This window comes from Sinocyclocheilus grahami, unplaced genomic scaffold (genome assembly GCF_001515645.1).
Source record: "Sinocyclocheilus grahami isolate Dianchi unplaced genomic scaffold, SAMN03320097.WGS_v1.1 scaffold270.1, whole genome shotgun sequence".
Lineage (NCBI taxonomy): Eukaryota > Metazoa > Chordata > Actinopteri > Cypriniformes > Cyprinidae > Sinocyclocheilus > Sinocyclocheilus grahami.
The window spans coordinates 2006931-2021581 of NW_015505449.1; the positions used below are offsets into that span (position 1 = coordinate 2006931).

Here is a 14651-nt window from a genome sequence, read left to right on the forward strand (position 1 = left end):
ATTATTTTATTTTTTTGTATGTTGTCGCACATAGTGATACGTCTTTGTGGCGCTTCGAAAGGTTCTATATAATTTTACATTTTTTATTATTAGGTTCGTGATTAATTAACCTGTCAAACAAACAAATTAAATTGCATTTAATAAAATGAAACGTCTAATAGTGGCCGAGTAGCATACATTATGCAAGTAAAGACTTCACCTAAAAATGCATAATCCTGCAAGAACAAAACAAGATCGGAAAGGAAACAGTAACTATAGTAACTCGCGCCACAATGCCATGCCACCTTTAGTTTCAGGTGAGTTTCGTGGTGAATGAGAGCACAAAATATCTCTGTTAAAAATCTTTAAATAACGTTTAGGATGAAATTGTACTCATTCCACAACTCGTTGCGTGCCACAGCCAGACAGTCGTTGGCGTGAATCTGACATTCAGTTCGTGCTTTCAGTCAGCATCGCGTGCCAACGCGCTTTAAAACGCTTTCATGCGAAGCAGGCTCTTTATTTGAGCAGAAGTGAAGCTAGACGAGCAGACAGAAGGGACATGTCTTTTAGTAATGCCCTTATGGAGAAACGGGCTGCTGTGCGGCTCTCTGGTTATGAGGAGGAAGAGGATGATGATGAAATTTAAGACTGGATCATATGTTTAAACCACTGGCGAGTCTTCTTCGGAAACAACCGTAAGCTATCAAAAACACTTACCAAATTAAAACAATTATAATACATCGAAAAGTGTTTTAATAAGCAATTCTTTAAATAATTAAAAAATGTTCACTTTATCATGTTAAACTTTTTTTTTTTTTTTTTTTTAACTCTTAGTGGTGAGTTTAAGTGCTTTTGAAGGTGTTGATATACTAAGCGATAGTGGTTTATCAGATGTTTTTATGCTTTGGCATCGTTTTAATACATTATGCAGATAAACATATTTAATATTGACTTAACACGATACATTTTATCATTTGCAAAAATGGAAGAAAAAAAAGGAGACAGAAAAATGACATTTTAATGTATCAAAACATGGACATTCTTATCGAAAGACGTTTTTTCTGTCATAATTGATGCCGTAAAATGTTTTTTAAATATATTTTCTTTATATTATTTGCTCTGTGATTAAAGTTATTAACCCTTTAGTGAGCACTGTAAAGAGTGGTTACGTGCAATTTTACCTTAAAGAGGTATTTTCACCTGATTTAACCCATAAAAATTCGTTTAGTTGGTTCAGTGATGATAAATCATATTTTTGACTTTAATAATTAATTTAGACATTGCTTTTTTTGTTAACATATATACATGAATAAAATGCATAAAATATTTACATGAGCAATGTTTGTTTATTTATTTATTTATTTTTATTAATGATAGTATATAGTCTTATCAAACTTTCTACGGTGATATCTTAGAATTTATATTACATATAGCCTCATTTATATTAGAAAAAAGCTTTTTTCCACAAAGAAAAAAAATATATAAATACTACTTTTAATGAAAGATTGGAGAGGTGTTAAGCCTGAAAATGTGGAATAAATCATATACTCACCTGGTGCACGAAAAATTTTTTTACAGTTTCATGTTTTAAAAAAAACGCAGTAGTATGCCAAACATGTTCTGTTAAAATGTCATAGACATTATTATAATTGTTACTAATGTTATAATTGCTATAATGTGTTTGTTTGCAATGAAAATACTATAAAAATATATGTCTGCAAAAAAATTTTTATTTTTATTTTAACGTAATTCACAGATATCAAAGCAGAATTGAAAGCATCTTTTATCACAATATCAATCTTGAAAATCGAAATCTATCTATCTATCTATCTATCTATCTATCTATCTATCTATCTATCTATCTATCTATCTATCTATCTATCATTAAACTTGGGGTGTGTGGGCATCTGTAACCCTGGCAAGTTTCAAATGTAATAATATGTGTGCAGGACTATCCGGCTTTGACTCACCTCTGAGTGCAGGTCTTCAGGATCTGCTGTTATGAGTTTCTCTGTAATTCAAGACCTCAGTGGTTTCTCTGAACGTCTCTGCTGTTTGGGGGACAGTGTCACTCTGAGAGAAAGATGCCTGGCATCCTATTTGGGCTTTCACTTCTTTGTTTGGCTGACTTTGCACTGCCCCACATTTCACACCAAAACACATAAAGCATAAAGAACCCGATAAACATCTCAGGAGGAGGCGTGTTTAAGTGTGGTTGCTGTTTTCTTGATAGAGCACCTTAAGATGGTGTTGCATCAAAAACTAAAATATCCGTGAGACACAAGCATGTGAGCAATGGTAATTAATGCACATCTTTTATCATTTCATGTCATCGCTGTGCACATTGCACGTCGCATTCATTTTTTAAAAATCTAAAATGCCACAAAAGCATGTTAATGTTAAATGTTAAAATTATATATATATATATAATTACATTTCTATATAAATTTCTACATGCTATTTGTCCTATTATGTAAGGCTGTTTGACAATGATATTTGCCAGTATGTTTGACAGCAGTTCATTGTGAGTAAAAGGTATTTTAAATCTGAAATTAAACATGTTTGCCATGAATGTTGATTGTTTAAATGGTTTGGACCTCTTGGGTTGGTCTTGAGTTCAGCAGAAAGTCATACTGGTTCCCCAAAGTGCAGGCACCATGTAGGTTATATTGTGGTTATATTGTAGGTTTTAATCAGTGGAATCTGAGGTCGACTCTGTATGGGTGTGTGAGTGTTGCACCAATACACCACAACCTTTTAAACTTGTAAATGAGTAGAGGTATCTTTGCAGAAGACAATATTCAAGTCCATTTGGTAATAATAAGCAGGATTATGTTCAGTCAGTTGGTAAAACCCTTTCAGTTGGTCCTAATCACTTAATTGGCAGTAATGACCAGTTAACTGAACATGATCCCTTTTGTATTTGTCTTTGTTTTTGTGTTCATAGTAGTGTTGTGCATGTTTTAAAATGTAATTCAGTCTGGGTAAATACTGAAGAGGATCATGAAATTCAAGTGATTCAAATGAAGGCACATTATGAGGGGCTGTATAGGCCATAATTATTGAAAAGCCTCTTACAAACACTAGTGAAATGAAAAACATTGATAAACCTTAGTGAAATTCATTCATACGCATTACTGAAAACCTCTTACATACACGAGAGAAAACACTGATCAACCTTAGTGAAATACATTCATATGCATTACTGAAAAACCTCTTACATACACTAGTGAAACGAAAAGATCAACCGTAGTGAAATTCATTCATATGCATAAGTGAAATAAGTAAATATTTCAGTAGATGATGAGAGCTAATTTCACTTGAAACGGAAGCTGTGTCAACACTTCCGTTTAATTTGGCGCGTCTCACAAACTCTTCAGTGGCGGTTAGTCGTAAGTTGTCTGAAGCTATTAGTTATATAAACAACATTTTACCATCGTCAAGTACAATTCCGAAAGTGGGATAAAACAGCGTGATGTTACAGAGCTCACGCCGTGGTGACCTGTCATCGGCACGGCTCTGAGACTGACTCGACAGCGCGGGGAGGACGTGTTCGCTAGCATCACTGAACTGACAGCGCGGCACGAACATTTAGAGTTTGTGTTTTTCCCTGCACATAACAATGATTTGAAGACCAGTATTTCGTTTCTGCATTTCTTTGACTTCTCATTACATGTAAATAGTGTTACCTGCTTTGAATAGGCCGGAAAGCTGCAAAACACTTAATGATTTACAATACCTAGTCCTCTTGGATTCATTCATCAAGGCATTAGGTAAATTTTACATTTAAAGATATTTGTGCAACTGTAGCACATACTGAAAAAAAATGAGTAAAATGTACTGATAATTTTCTGCCAGGACATTATCCATTAATTTTCCATTGCGGAAATACGTACCATGGTTAATTTTCACAAGTTTTCCATTAACCCTAAAACGCAACGTAATGCAGTGCAAAATTACAAATACCGCCATATACACTGTATTAATGAAATTGCAATGTGAAAGTTAAATAAGCTAACACTGACCGTTGCCTGGTCTTTAATTGCTAGAGGGGAAAAAATCCCATATAGCCTATTTAACAATGGGGTAACTGCTGAATAGAAGTTGAAAACAATAAAGTAGCCTACAAAATTAAACACTTAGGATGTGCTAAACAATGTTGGACGTGCTCCTCATGAGGACTACAGTAGCCTATTATTAAAGTATCTGCTGCATGCAGTTCTTCAAAATACAACTCTGCTGTTTATGTGGTAGAAAGATAATAAGCAAAATATCCGTGAGACACAAGCATGTGAGCAATGGTAATTAATGCACATCTTTTATCATTTCATGTCATCGCTGTGCACATTGCACGTCGCATTGCTTTACGTTAACATGACTTCAGGACATTTTTCACTTCAGCAATCTGAACTTAATACTGTATTTTGCAACATTAAATAATGCAGTAAGCAGATTTGAAAGGATGTGCTTAGCTCCACCACACAAAATAAGAAATCTATACTATAAAGTTTGCTTTTAGCAAACTCAAAAAAGAAAGACTGAAGGACAGTTAATATATATATGTTTTGAGAATTAATTTTAACATTAATTAGGAATTATTGTAGCCTTGTAGCATTATATACACACACACACACATCTAAATTTGTTTCTAAAAAAAAAACCCTTTTCTTTTCCCTATTTACTTATTTCACTTATGCTTATATGAATTTCACTAAGGTTGATCAATGTTTTAACTAGTGTATGTAAGAGAATTTTCAATTATGCATATGAATGTATTTCACTAAGGTTGATCAGTGTTTTCACTAGTGTATGTAAGAGGTTTTCAGTAATGCGTATGAATGAATTTCACTAATGTTTATCAATGTTTTTCATTTCACTAGTGTTTGTAAGAGGCTTTTCAATAATTATGGCCTATACGGCCCCTCATAGCACATCTTCTCTTTCTTTCTCACACAATGCCCTCCACCCTTTCTGTTTCCCACCCGTTTCTCTGTTTTGTTTTGAGTAGTTTGTGGTTGGCAGATCGTTGATGGGTACAATGTTTACTTGAAGCATGCCGTTCACATTTCAATAGAAGCGCGCACACACACATCACATTTGACCTTGTTTTGGTTGTGGAAGGTATTGGGTTTTATTGAGGATGCAAACTGCAGGCGTGAGGTTTTTTTATTATTTAATATAAATATACTTCTCTTAATTTCCATTGTAAGGCATTATTGGCACACTCTCAATGCAAAGACTGTTCTAAGAAGTTGACTTATTCTCAAAAATATGCTAAAGTCAATCTTTATTGAAACCCAGTTGAGTGTCCCGTTCTTGTGAGGAGTGCTGTTGAAAATAATTGAAAATAGTTGGCAGGTTTTAAAGTTTCGATAACAACAAATTGACAGTTTAATCACTTTAACATTACACAAAAGACACCTGAAAGCTACTTTGCATATGGACACTTTTATTTCAACAGAATCCTTAATGAAGCACGTTTGTGTTTTTATGCATTTTTTTATGCAAAATTACATTTTTTGATTTGTTGCATTCTGCGATTCTTTGCTTTACATGCTTTATATTGCTTTATGTGCTTTTAAAATAAGTTGTGTGTGTGATTGCAATCAAGTCGTTAGCAAAAACCCTGTGATTATGAGCTGGTATTTTGTGCAAAGCTTCAATTTTGTTTTGGTACAAGATGCGTTATTGAGTGTCACAGGAAGTATGTTCACTTGGTGCAGCTGGACAATTTCCGATCTAAATGATTATGCATTGACAATGTTGTTAAAATCTGTAGACTGTAGCAGAGAGTGAGAAATTTGGCATTTTTATAGTGACCCAAAAAAAATGCATGATAATGTTAATCTAAACTGAAATATGTTTTTTAGATCATATAAATGATGCTAAAAATTAACTTTATGTTGTTGTTTTTGGTTAACTATTCCGAAGGGCCTTTCAGGAACACACATAATCTTAATGGAGGTTTTAAATTATACATTTTATATTATTTATCATTAAGTGTGATTTAAAAATAAAATGCAAACCAACAATTCTGTCAGCATTTACGCACCCTCGTGTTGTTTCAAACCTGTATGAATTTTTTTAAATTTTTTTGGTGAACTCTTTTGTTGAGTACTTTTTTCATACTATGGAAGTCAATGGCTACCGTCAACCGTTTGGTTACCAACATTCTTCAAAACATCATCTTTTATATTTGTTTAGGTTTGGAACAACTTGAGGGTAAGTAAATGATGACAGGGTTTTTTTGTGGGGGGGGGGGACTATCCCTTTAAAATAAAATAAAATAAAATAATTTTCTAGTTGTATGTACACTGTTGTTGCTGATTTTATTTTTGATATTTGTTTATTGCATGTCTAGTAAGCTGTTGTCTTGAGATGTCAGGATGGATTTGTTCCTCTGTCAAAATCACCAGTTAGATGACTGTTACATTTGTCGTGTTTCACAGACTGAGCGTGGCATTTAAAGGCATTTTATGAGTGTTTTATTTCATGTGAGTGTTTATGATCAATGTATAATACCTATCAATTCAATTCAGTTCAATTCACTTTGTCACATCCTGGAAACGTGTGCAAGGAGTGAAAATGCATATATAAATCATTGCAATACAATAGCAAGTCAATAATCTCAACCTACACACTAATACAATAATGGCACATTTTAATGAATGGCATTTTAAGTTCATTTATTTAGCAGATGAATTCAACTCTAAAAACTATTTTCAAGATTTTACAAACACCTCATTTTTGTCAGTTTTTACCACATAGGCAAAATACACAAATAAGCAGAATTACCCACAGTGTGCCTGCATTTGACTGGTGGGGGGTGTTAGTTTCACACCTTGCTGTAGAAAAGATGCCATGTTTACAGATCAGCACTTTTTCTCATGCCGTGTTTTGTTTTGTTTGTTAATTTTATGCTTTTTCTTTTTCTTTTTATTCTAATTTTATTTTGTATCTGGCATCAGACAGTATTTCCTCACAGATACGGGCTGCTGAATGCATGCATGCACACACTGTTTCTCAGACTGGATGCCATTCAGATAACAGTGCTCAAAATAATGATATTGATCAGTATAGCTTTTTGGGTAGTATGTGACAGGATGTGACTTGTTTGGTAGTGACAGCACTACCAAAGCAAGCTATGGCCTATTTCCTGTGAGTTATTTGCAGAAACTGTTTTTTAATTGACACTGTGCCTGGAGTGTTGTTTGCTTCATGTCAGAAATCACAGTTTACAGTAGTGAAAGAATCTGCACAATTGTCCATCTTAACAAGTGACAGAGAAACAATAAAAACAATATGCATATAGACCTATTTTTAAATTTAACAAAATTTGTGACTAAATTTATATATAATTCTACTAGTTAGTTGACTGCTTTGTCCTGTGTGAAGACTTTTGGGGGTATTATGAATTAGGTAATATAAGTTAAGTAAATTGATATACATGGGGTCCAAAAGTCTGATACATTGTAAAAAAAAAAAAAAAAAAATCTGAAGTTGTAAATAAAATAAAGATTATTGGAGTACGTTTTACAAGAAAATACTATATTTAGTACTATTTTAAAATTTCATGTTTAATTGTCTTACTTGCCGATTTTTTAAAATTATTTGTGAAATTTACTAGGAATTTCTAAGTGAAAATAGTTTCTACAACAATTTTTTTAAGTACCTTCACATTTTTATTTAATTAAATTTAACACGTGCTTTTCATTACAAATTATATTATCAACATAACAATAAATGAGTAAAAACTGGATTGCTAAATTATTTGAGTGTCCCTGGTATTTGGTTTTTATCTCATAACTTATTTCTGTTTGTCTGTTTATTTTCAGGTTTAAATACGAAATTCGTTGTAGACTTGTAAACCCCACCATACATTTTTTTTAATTATTATTGGTTATGACAGTTTTTAGACTCTTAAAACTATACGATCAGCAGTCGCGCTAATTTATTTAAAGTAATCTTTATTCTAAAGTATTCTTTAAATAGATTCATCATAAGAGTACTTTCAGTTATTTGGTTTTCTATGAACAAAAAGTATAAATTAAATCTGTTCTGTTGATTTGTTGACAGTAAATGACTTTTTAGACAAAGTGTGTCAGGTCTAGTTGCATGTCTACCTCTCCTATGTTCTCCACAAACAGCATGCAACCTCATGCAAATCAGCCGCATGTTTTATGTTCAAATATAGACATCTGGGTTTGGAGATCCCCTTATGGCACGTATTTGAGCGGATGCACAAAAACAGCATTAACCCAGAAAATACATTGTTGTGCTGCTGAGTTGGCGATGAAAATGCTGTTTTAGTAAAATTGGAAAATTCTTGCCTCTTCTTGAATTTATAGTTTCTTTGAAGTACATCGTGTATGAACAGACCTGACTGTTTTACTGCTTAAAGCATAAAAGCTGTAATTGGTCAGCAGAAACGTTCATATTTTTGCGGTAATCAATGAAAAAAAAATTCAATGTGCCAAGAAATGACTTAATCCTGCTGTTTGTGCTGGTGACATCATGGAGTTTCAGCTGTTGTGTTTTATTAACTAATATTATCTGAATTTGAGACACAGCTTTTGATTATGGCAAAGCTCTCTTTTGCAATCATATTGCATTTCTTCATTAGAAATCTGTCTATAGGAAGACCTAAAAATTAACACAGCCAACAAATGAATAAGAATATATTTTCCACATTCACTGTCTTTAGCAACATTTTGCTCATAAATGTACTCCAGGTGCATCTCATCATGAGGATTAGACATCTTTAGCTGTTCAAATGTATAAAAACTGCAGTGTGCAATATTTGAAATTGAGTTTGTGAATTATTTTGTGTTGCATAATTCACTTTGTGAAGTCTATTTACTCATCTTGATGATACTGTTAGATTACCCGGATTCTTTGTAATTATTCATGTCACTTTAATGATGATTGAACTAAGACAGAAAGCTTTATTTATGTCAGAATACTGTGTGTACACCAGATAATTAATCAGATAATTGTGAACAGGGTTGAACATAAGAGAGCAACTGTAAAAAAAAAAAAAACAATTGCTGTACATTATGTAAATGTCTCTTATGTATTGCAGTCTGCAACAGGCAAAATTGGTGCTAGGCATGGAAATTCTGCAAGCACTAGTAACCTACTGTATAGTTTACAGATAGAAACTAGGAAAGGTGCCAGTCTAAAAGCAGAGTATTATCAAAGAAAGCAGCAAAACTACAGTTCAAGTCACACCTGCAAACCACAAGAAGCCACTTAGAATGAAATTGTGGTAAAATGACATTTTAGTGAAATAAATGATTTATGAGTCAAAAAGTGGCCATAAAAAGATTTTTATTTCTTTTTCAATACAACATTCTTAAAAATAAAGGTTTTTATTGGAATTATTGGTTGCATTAAGAACCTTTAACACCGATGGGAAGCTTTCCATTCCACAAAATGTTCTTTATAGTCGAAAGACTAAAGATTGACGACTGATTTATTGTAATTTCTCTTAACACAGTAGGAGTGTAAACTAAAAGTATGTCTCCAAAACCACTTAAAACACAGGTTAGCCAACATGTGGGCAATTCTAGATCGGAAATAGAGCGCATTTACCTCGTCAACAGTTTTACAACGTTAGCCAATCTCACAAAAATCATACAGAATGCATGAAAAAGATTTTTATTTCTTTTTCAATACAACATTCTTAAAAATAAAGGTTCTTTATTGGAATTATTGGTTGCATTAAGAACCTTTAACACCGATGGGAAGCTTTCCATTCCACAAAATGTTCTTTATAGTCGAAAGACTAAAGATTGACGACTGATTTATTGTAATTTCTCTTAACACAGTAGGAGTGTAAACTAAAAGTATGTCTCCGAAACCACTTAAAACACAGGTTAGCCAACATGTGGGCAATTCTAGATCGGAAATAGAGCGCATTTACCTCGTCAACAGTTTTACAACGTTAGCCAATCTCACAAAAATCATACAGAATGCATGTGCTCGTATTGTATTTTATGCAAATTTGTGCATGCAGAAAAACCAAATTGCTTTTTATCAGGCTTTTAACCCTCCTGTTGTGTTGGGGATTAGATTGTTTTCTTAATTGCTTGAAAATGGTTAAACTATTTATTTAATCTTTAAATTTTGTGACTTTTTCTCATGCAAAGTTTTACCACATGTGTTTTGGAAAGGCTGTACAAAAATGGTTACAACCTCCATTGACCCCCATTGGTGTTCATGCAGTTGGCCAAAAATCAACACTTTGAAAAACACAAAAGTCAGGTAAAAAAAAATAAAAAAATTTGTAGCTTGTCAAAGACCAAAATATGGCGTATATAAAAAAAAATGTATAAAGATTAAGACTCTTAAGAAAAGTCTGTGAAATTAAGTTTTGTTTATCTCAATTACTAGACCATTGTCAGTGAAATGTATGCTAATGAAAACATATCTGATACTAAAGCACACTTACTGGATGTGAAAGTCATGTTGAAAAGCCATTTGGAAGTTAGCAGTAGGAATCATGTAATCCTGTAATTAAGTTGTATAATTCCCACCCTTCGCAGAGACTTATCAGGACGGGAAGTCAATAGCTCTGGCTCCAATATGCAAACAACAAGCGGCACTCCTATTTCCACTAACTGGAGCTCCAAAGAAATGTCTCATCCCAAACTATCCGCAAACTCCCAGTGGATGGGAATGGGTGGGGTGTTTTCTTTAGCCACACACACACACAATCACAGTCTCCCTGTGTTCCTCCCCTCTTTTGTTTCTCCCCTTAAATGCTCCAGCCACAGCTAACCCACGTCCATTTATTCACCTAACAGCTCCCTCACACACTCCATGTAGTTGACATTTATCATTTGTCTTGAACAATGATTTATCTCTCTGGATTACTTTTGCTCTTGCTGGATCCGTCTATGATCTGTGGTAGGAGATCTTCAGTTTAAGATCTAACATAAAGCATGAGTTTATCTGTATGAACATCTGACAGCGATGCCATTACTCTTGTTTATGGAAATGATCTAGGAGACATGAAACATCTTACAAGCTTTTCTATGAATCATTGAGCTTTGCTAGTGTTGCACTAAACATTCAACCTGTTTGCAGTAGAATAGATTTATTATAAAAAAAGTTGTAGTGTTAATGAATATCTGGTAGCAACATGGATGATCATTAAAAACGTTTATCTCTATTCTCAGGTCAAATGACGCAAGATAACAGAACAGCATTTGAAGGTAAGGGACTAGCTACTAAATCATCTCTCAGTGAGAAAAAAATATCTTTAAATACTCAGTTATTTCTCCTAGAGATCAACAAAGAGAGAAAATTGAGACCTTTGCCTAAATCTCCTGCTTCTCACTTATTCTTTTGAGAAAACTATAGTAATCTGTACGGAAGCCTGTTTCCACCACAGAATAAAAGAAATAAGATAATTGCAACTTTTTATCTTACAATTCCGACTTTGTTTCTTGCAATTTTGAGTTTATATATTACAATTCAGACTTTTCTTCACTGAATTGCGAATTTATATCTCACAGTAAATTCAAGTTTCTGAGTTTATATCTCATAATTTGTCATAATTGTGAGGGGAAAAAGTCATAATTATGAGATATTAAAGGGATAGTTCACACAAAAATGAATGTTGGTAATCAAAGAATTGCTGGTAGCCATTGACTTCCCTAGTATTTTTTCCATACTATATGGAAGTCAATGGCTACCAGCAACTGCTTGGTTACCTAAATTTTTCAAAATATCTTCTTTTGTGTTCAACAGAAGAAAGAAATTCATACATGTTTGGAACAACATACAGTATAGTTTTCGTTTTGGGGTGAACTATCCCTTTAACTCAGAATTGTGAGATTAAAAAGTTACCCTTTTTAATTAAGTCACCTAATTACATTTTTAATAAAGTTAATTTTTTTTAACCTTTTTTATTTTATATTCCGTGACAGAAACAGGCTTGCACAAATCTCACGTGTCTCAAGGTTTCAAATTGTGCTCAGATTTGCCAAGATACCAAAGTGTGCAATCATACGTGAGATATGAACTCAAACATTTTCATCTATGATGTTGATTTTATCATTTATTGTCTCATTTGTCTTTTTTTATTTAAGAAAGTTTGGGATGCATCAAAGATATTATATTTCAATGAAGTCTCATGAGTTATGAAAGAGAAAGCTCTGAGCAATAACATTTTCTGGGTATTTAAATGATAATTTGGACGAAAGACATTATACATCCAGAAAATATACATTTTACTCCGTGTAGACACTGAAAATCATCTCAAAATATTTTTATGTTAATAAACTTAAGTTTATATCAAAGATGGAGGTTTATACAGTTGAGGTATTTTAGTGTAATATTTCTTTATTTTTCTTCTGTATACTTAATACAGAAATATTTTCAGATTTCATATTTTAAAAAATGCCAATGACAAATTTTCTTATAGTGTCCATTCACCCTATATTGTATTGCATTGCAATAGAAATGATCAAATGTCATTTATTCATTCCGTAATGGTCTTTTCTCCAGATGAGAGTATCAGAGTCAAAAATGAAAGTGTTCAGCAAGAACTGAACACATTTTTTAACAAAGGTACGTAATGTCTGCATTATTTAAACTTGCATCATCTCATCGCATACACTGTTGACATTCATAATGACGTTTTCACTTTATCAGAGAGACCCAACGTCACATATGAGGACAATGGTAAGACAGTTTTGTGATGCTTTATGTGTGAGCTATTAGACTTCACTAGATCACTTGTTGTTGTCAGTCATTAAAGAAATCTCTTGTGACTCAGAGGATTTTCAGACTCAAGATGTTCAAATACGCTTCGGTCACTGTCATGAGGAGATGTTGAAGGATTATGGTAGAAATTGCTCGCAGATTTTCAGTGAAATCATGAGTGAACTTGGAGAGGAGAACTGGTGTAATAGGGAGATGGTGATAAGGTAAGCCAGAGCTTCTTCGCATGTGACTTTACTTAAAAGGAGAAACTTCTAGGGTAGTATCAGGTTTTACTCTTGCATTTTGGGCTAAAACAATGCTCAGTGCATACTGTATGTCTGACTTTTAGTGGTTGAATTAAGTGTATATATATATATATATATATATATATATAAATGTTTACATAAAAAAAATCATATGCATTTTTGCATGTGTATCAGTCTAAAACTAACAGTTTCTGTATAGTACTTATCTTTTGATATGCACAATTTGTACTGAGAAATTACAAATGTTGCTTAAATACATGGTATCTGCACAAAGAAAGGAAATGGTCGGGGAAACAATTGAAGGATGTGTGGGTGAGGTATTTCTTGAAGCCTGATTGCTGGCCACTTTAAGGGACTCGGAGACCTCCTGTTCCATTAAACAATGAAAGACATTTCCGTTTTCTACGTAAGCATAGATACGAACTGTTGTTGTGAACCAGAGTGATTTTGCCACTGTCTTCTGCCAAATACAACGCACTTTAGGACAGATTCATTAAAAAAACAGCAATACCGACATTTAAAAAGTTTGGACAGTAAATACAACAATATTGTGAAATATGAATGCAATTTAAAACAACTGTTTTCTATGTAAATATATTTTCAAATGTAATTTATTCCTGTGATCAAAGCTGAATTTCCACCATCATTACTCCAGTCTTCAGTGTCACATGATCCATATTAGAAATCATTCTAATATGCTGATTTGCTGCTCATTAAAACATTCCTTTTTGTGGAAACTGTGATACATTTTACATCAGAATTCTTTAATGAATAGAAAGTTCAAATGAACAGCATTTTTTTTTTTAATTGTCTCTCTCTCTCTTCCCTATGTCCAGATACTACAGCAGTTTAACTATGTGTATGGAGGTAATATCCCACATGTCAGGTTGCTTTTACCCTAATCGTGTGGTGGAGCAGCTGTTTGTGAGGATACACCAGCAGTACTTCAGCCTTTGCAGCAATGAAGAGGATTTACTCGACGCCCCGGCTGGAGTCGTCCTTGTAGCCACACTGCTGCCTATCCTCCTCATACCCTTCATAGTGTACACTGTGGTCTGGAAGAGTAGTTTAAGGGACTGAACGCTTTTACATGATCCCAGAAAGTGATAAAAACTCTTTACTCACCCTCATGTCATTCTAAACCTGTGTGACTTTCATTCTTCTAAAGAAGATATTTTGAAGTTGTTGTTTGGATGTCTTCAAAATATCTTCTCATTTTGCAGAGCAATGAAACGGATTGGAATGAATTGAGGGTAAGTAAATGAAGACTCAGCTTTTAAAGTAAGACCCAGCTTTAAAGTAAACTTTGAATGTATACAGTTCATGTGGTTCACAATGATGTAATTATTGTAAATAAAATACACGCAGTGGGTGTGTGATTTTTCTGCACGCTTATAACTAAGAGTAAAAGAGTGATATAATGCACGATTTGTGATCACGATATGAATATACTGTGACTGAATTTTTAATTCTGAAATACTGAATGCCCACATAACCTGCTAGACTTTATTCAGTTGTTGTATGTCAGTTTACAGCTATTCCTTTAAGTTTGAAAATGCTTAGCAACTTGTTCACACAAATGTAAATCTAAAAATACATTAAACAAAATATTAAAGGCGTGTTTTTAATGCATTATAAGGATATTCATAATGCATGCATAATGCCTTATAAAAACTATTATAATCTGTG

The 14651-nt window shown here is 33.3% G+C and overlaps 2 protein-coding genes across 3 annotated transcripts in view; one reads left to right on the top strand and one right to left on the bottom strand.

Moving 5' to 3' along the window:
- The window catches only part of LOC107599700 (C-C chemokine receptor type 7-like), a 7655-nt gene extending 5618 nt beyond the window's left edge, over window positions 1–2037 (bottom strand). The window contains exon 1 of the mRNA XM_016291384.1: window positions 1953–2037. The gene's annotated coding sequence lies outside the window, so the exon portion shown is untranslated. The remainder of the gene's footprint in view (window positions 1–1952) is intronic.
- Window positions 1–14347, top strand: part of LOC107599701 (receptor activity-modifying protein 3-like) — a 21798-nt gene extending 7451 nt beyond the window's left edge. Inside the window, exons 2-8 of one of the 2 annotated variants that reach the window (XM_016291385.1) lie at window positions 10134–10248; window positions 10530–10666; window positions 11166–11201; window positions 12499–12561; window positions 12646–12675; window positions 12770–12920; window positions 13799–14347. In XM_016291385.1, the coding sequence (XP_016146871.1) occupies window positions 10169–10248; window positions 10530–10666; window positions 11166–11201; window positions 12499–12561; window positions 12646–12675; window positions 12770–12920; window positions 13799–14042 (741 nt within the window). In that variant the 5' untranslated portion in view covers window positions 10134–10168 and the 3' untranslated portion in view covers window positions 14043–14347. Of the gene's footprint in view, window positions 1–10133; window positions 10249–10529; window positions 10667–10694; window positions 10894–11165; window positions 11202–12498; window positions 12562–12645; window positions 12676–12769; window positions 12921–13798 lie in introns of those variants that run through there. The other variant, XM_016291386.1, reaches the window with a different exon arrangement.
- Window positions 14348–14651: the final 304 nt, after the last annotated feature.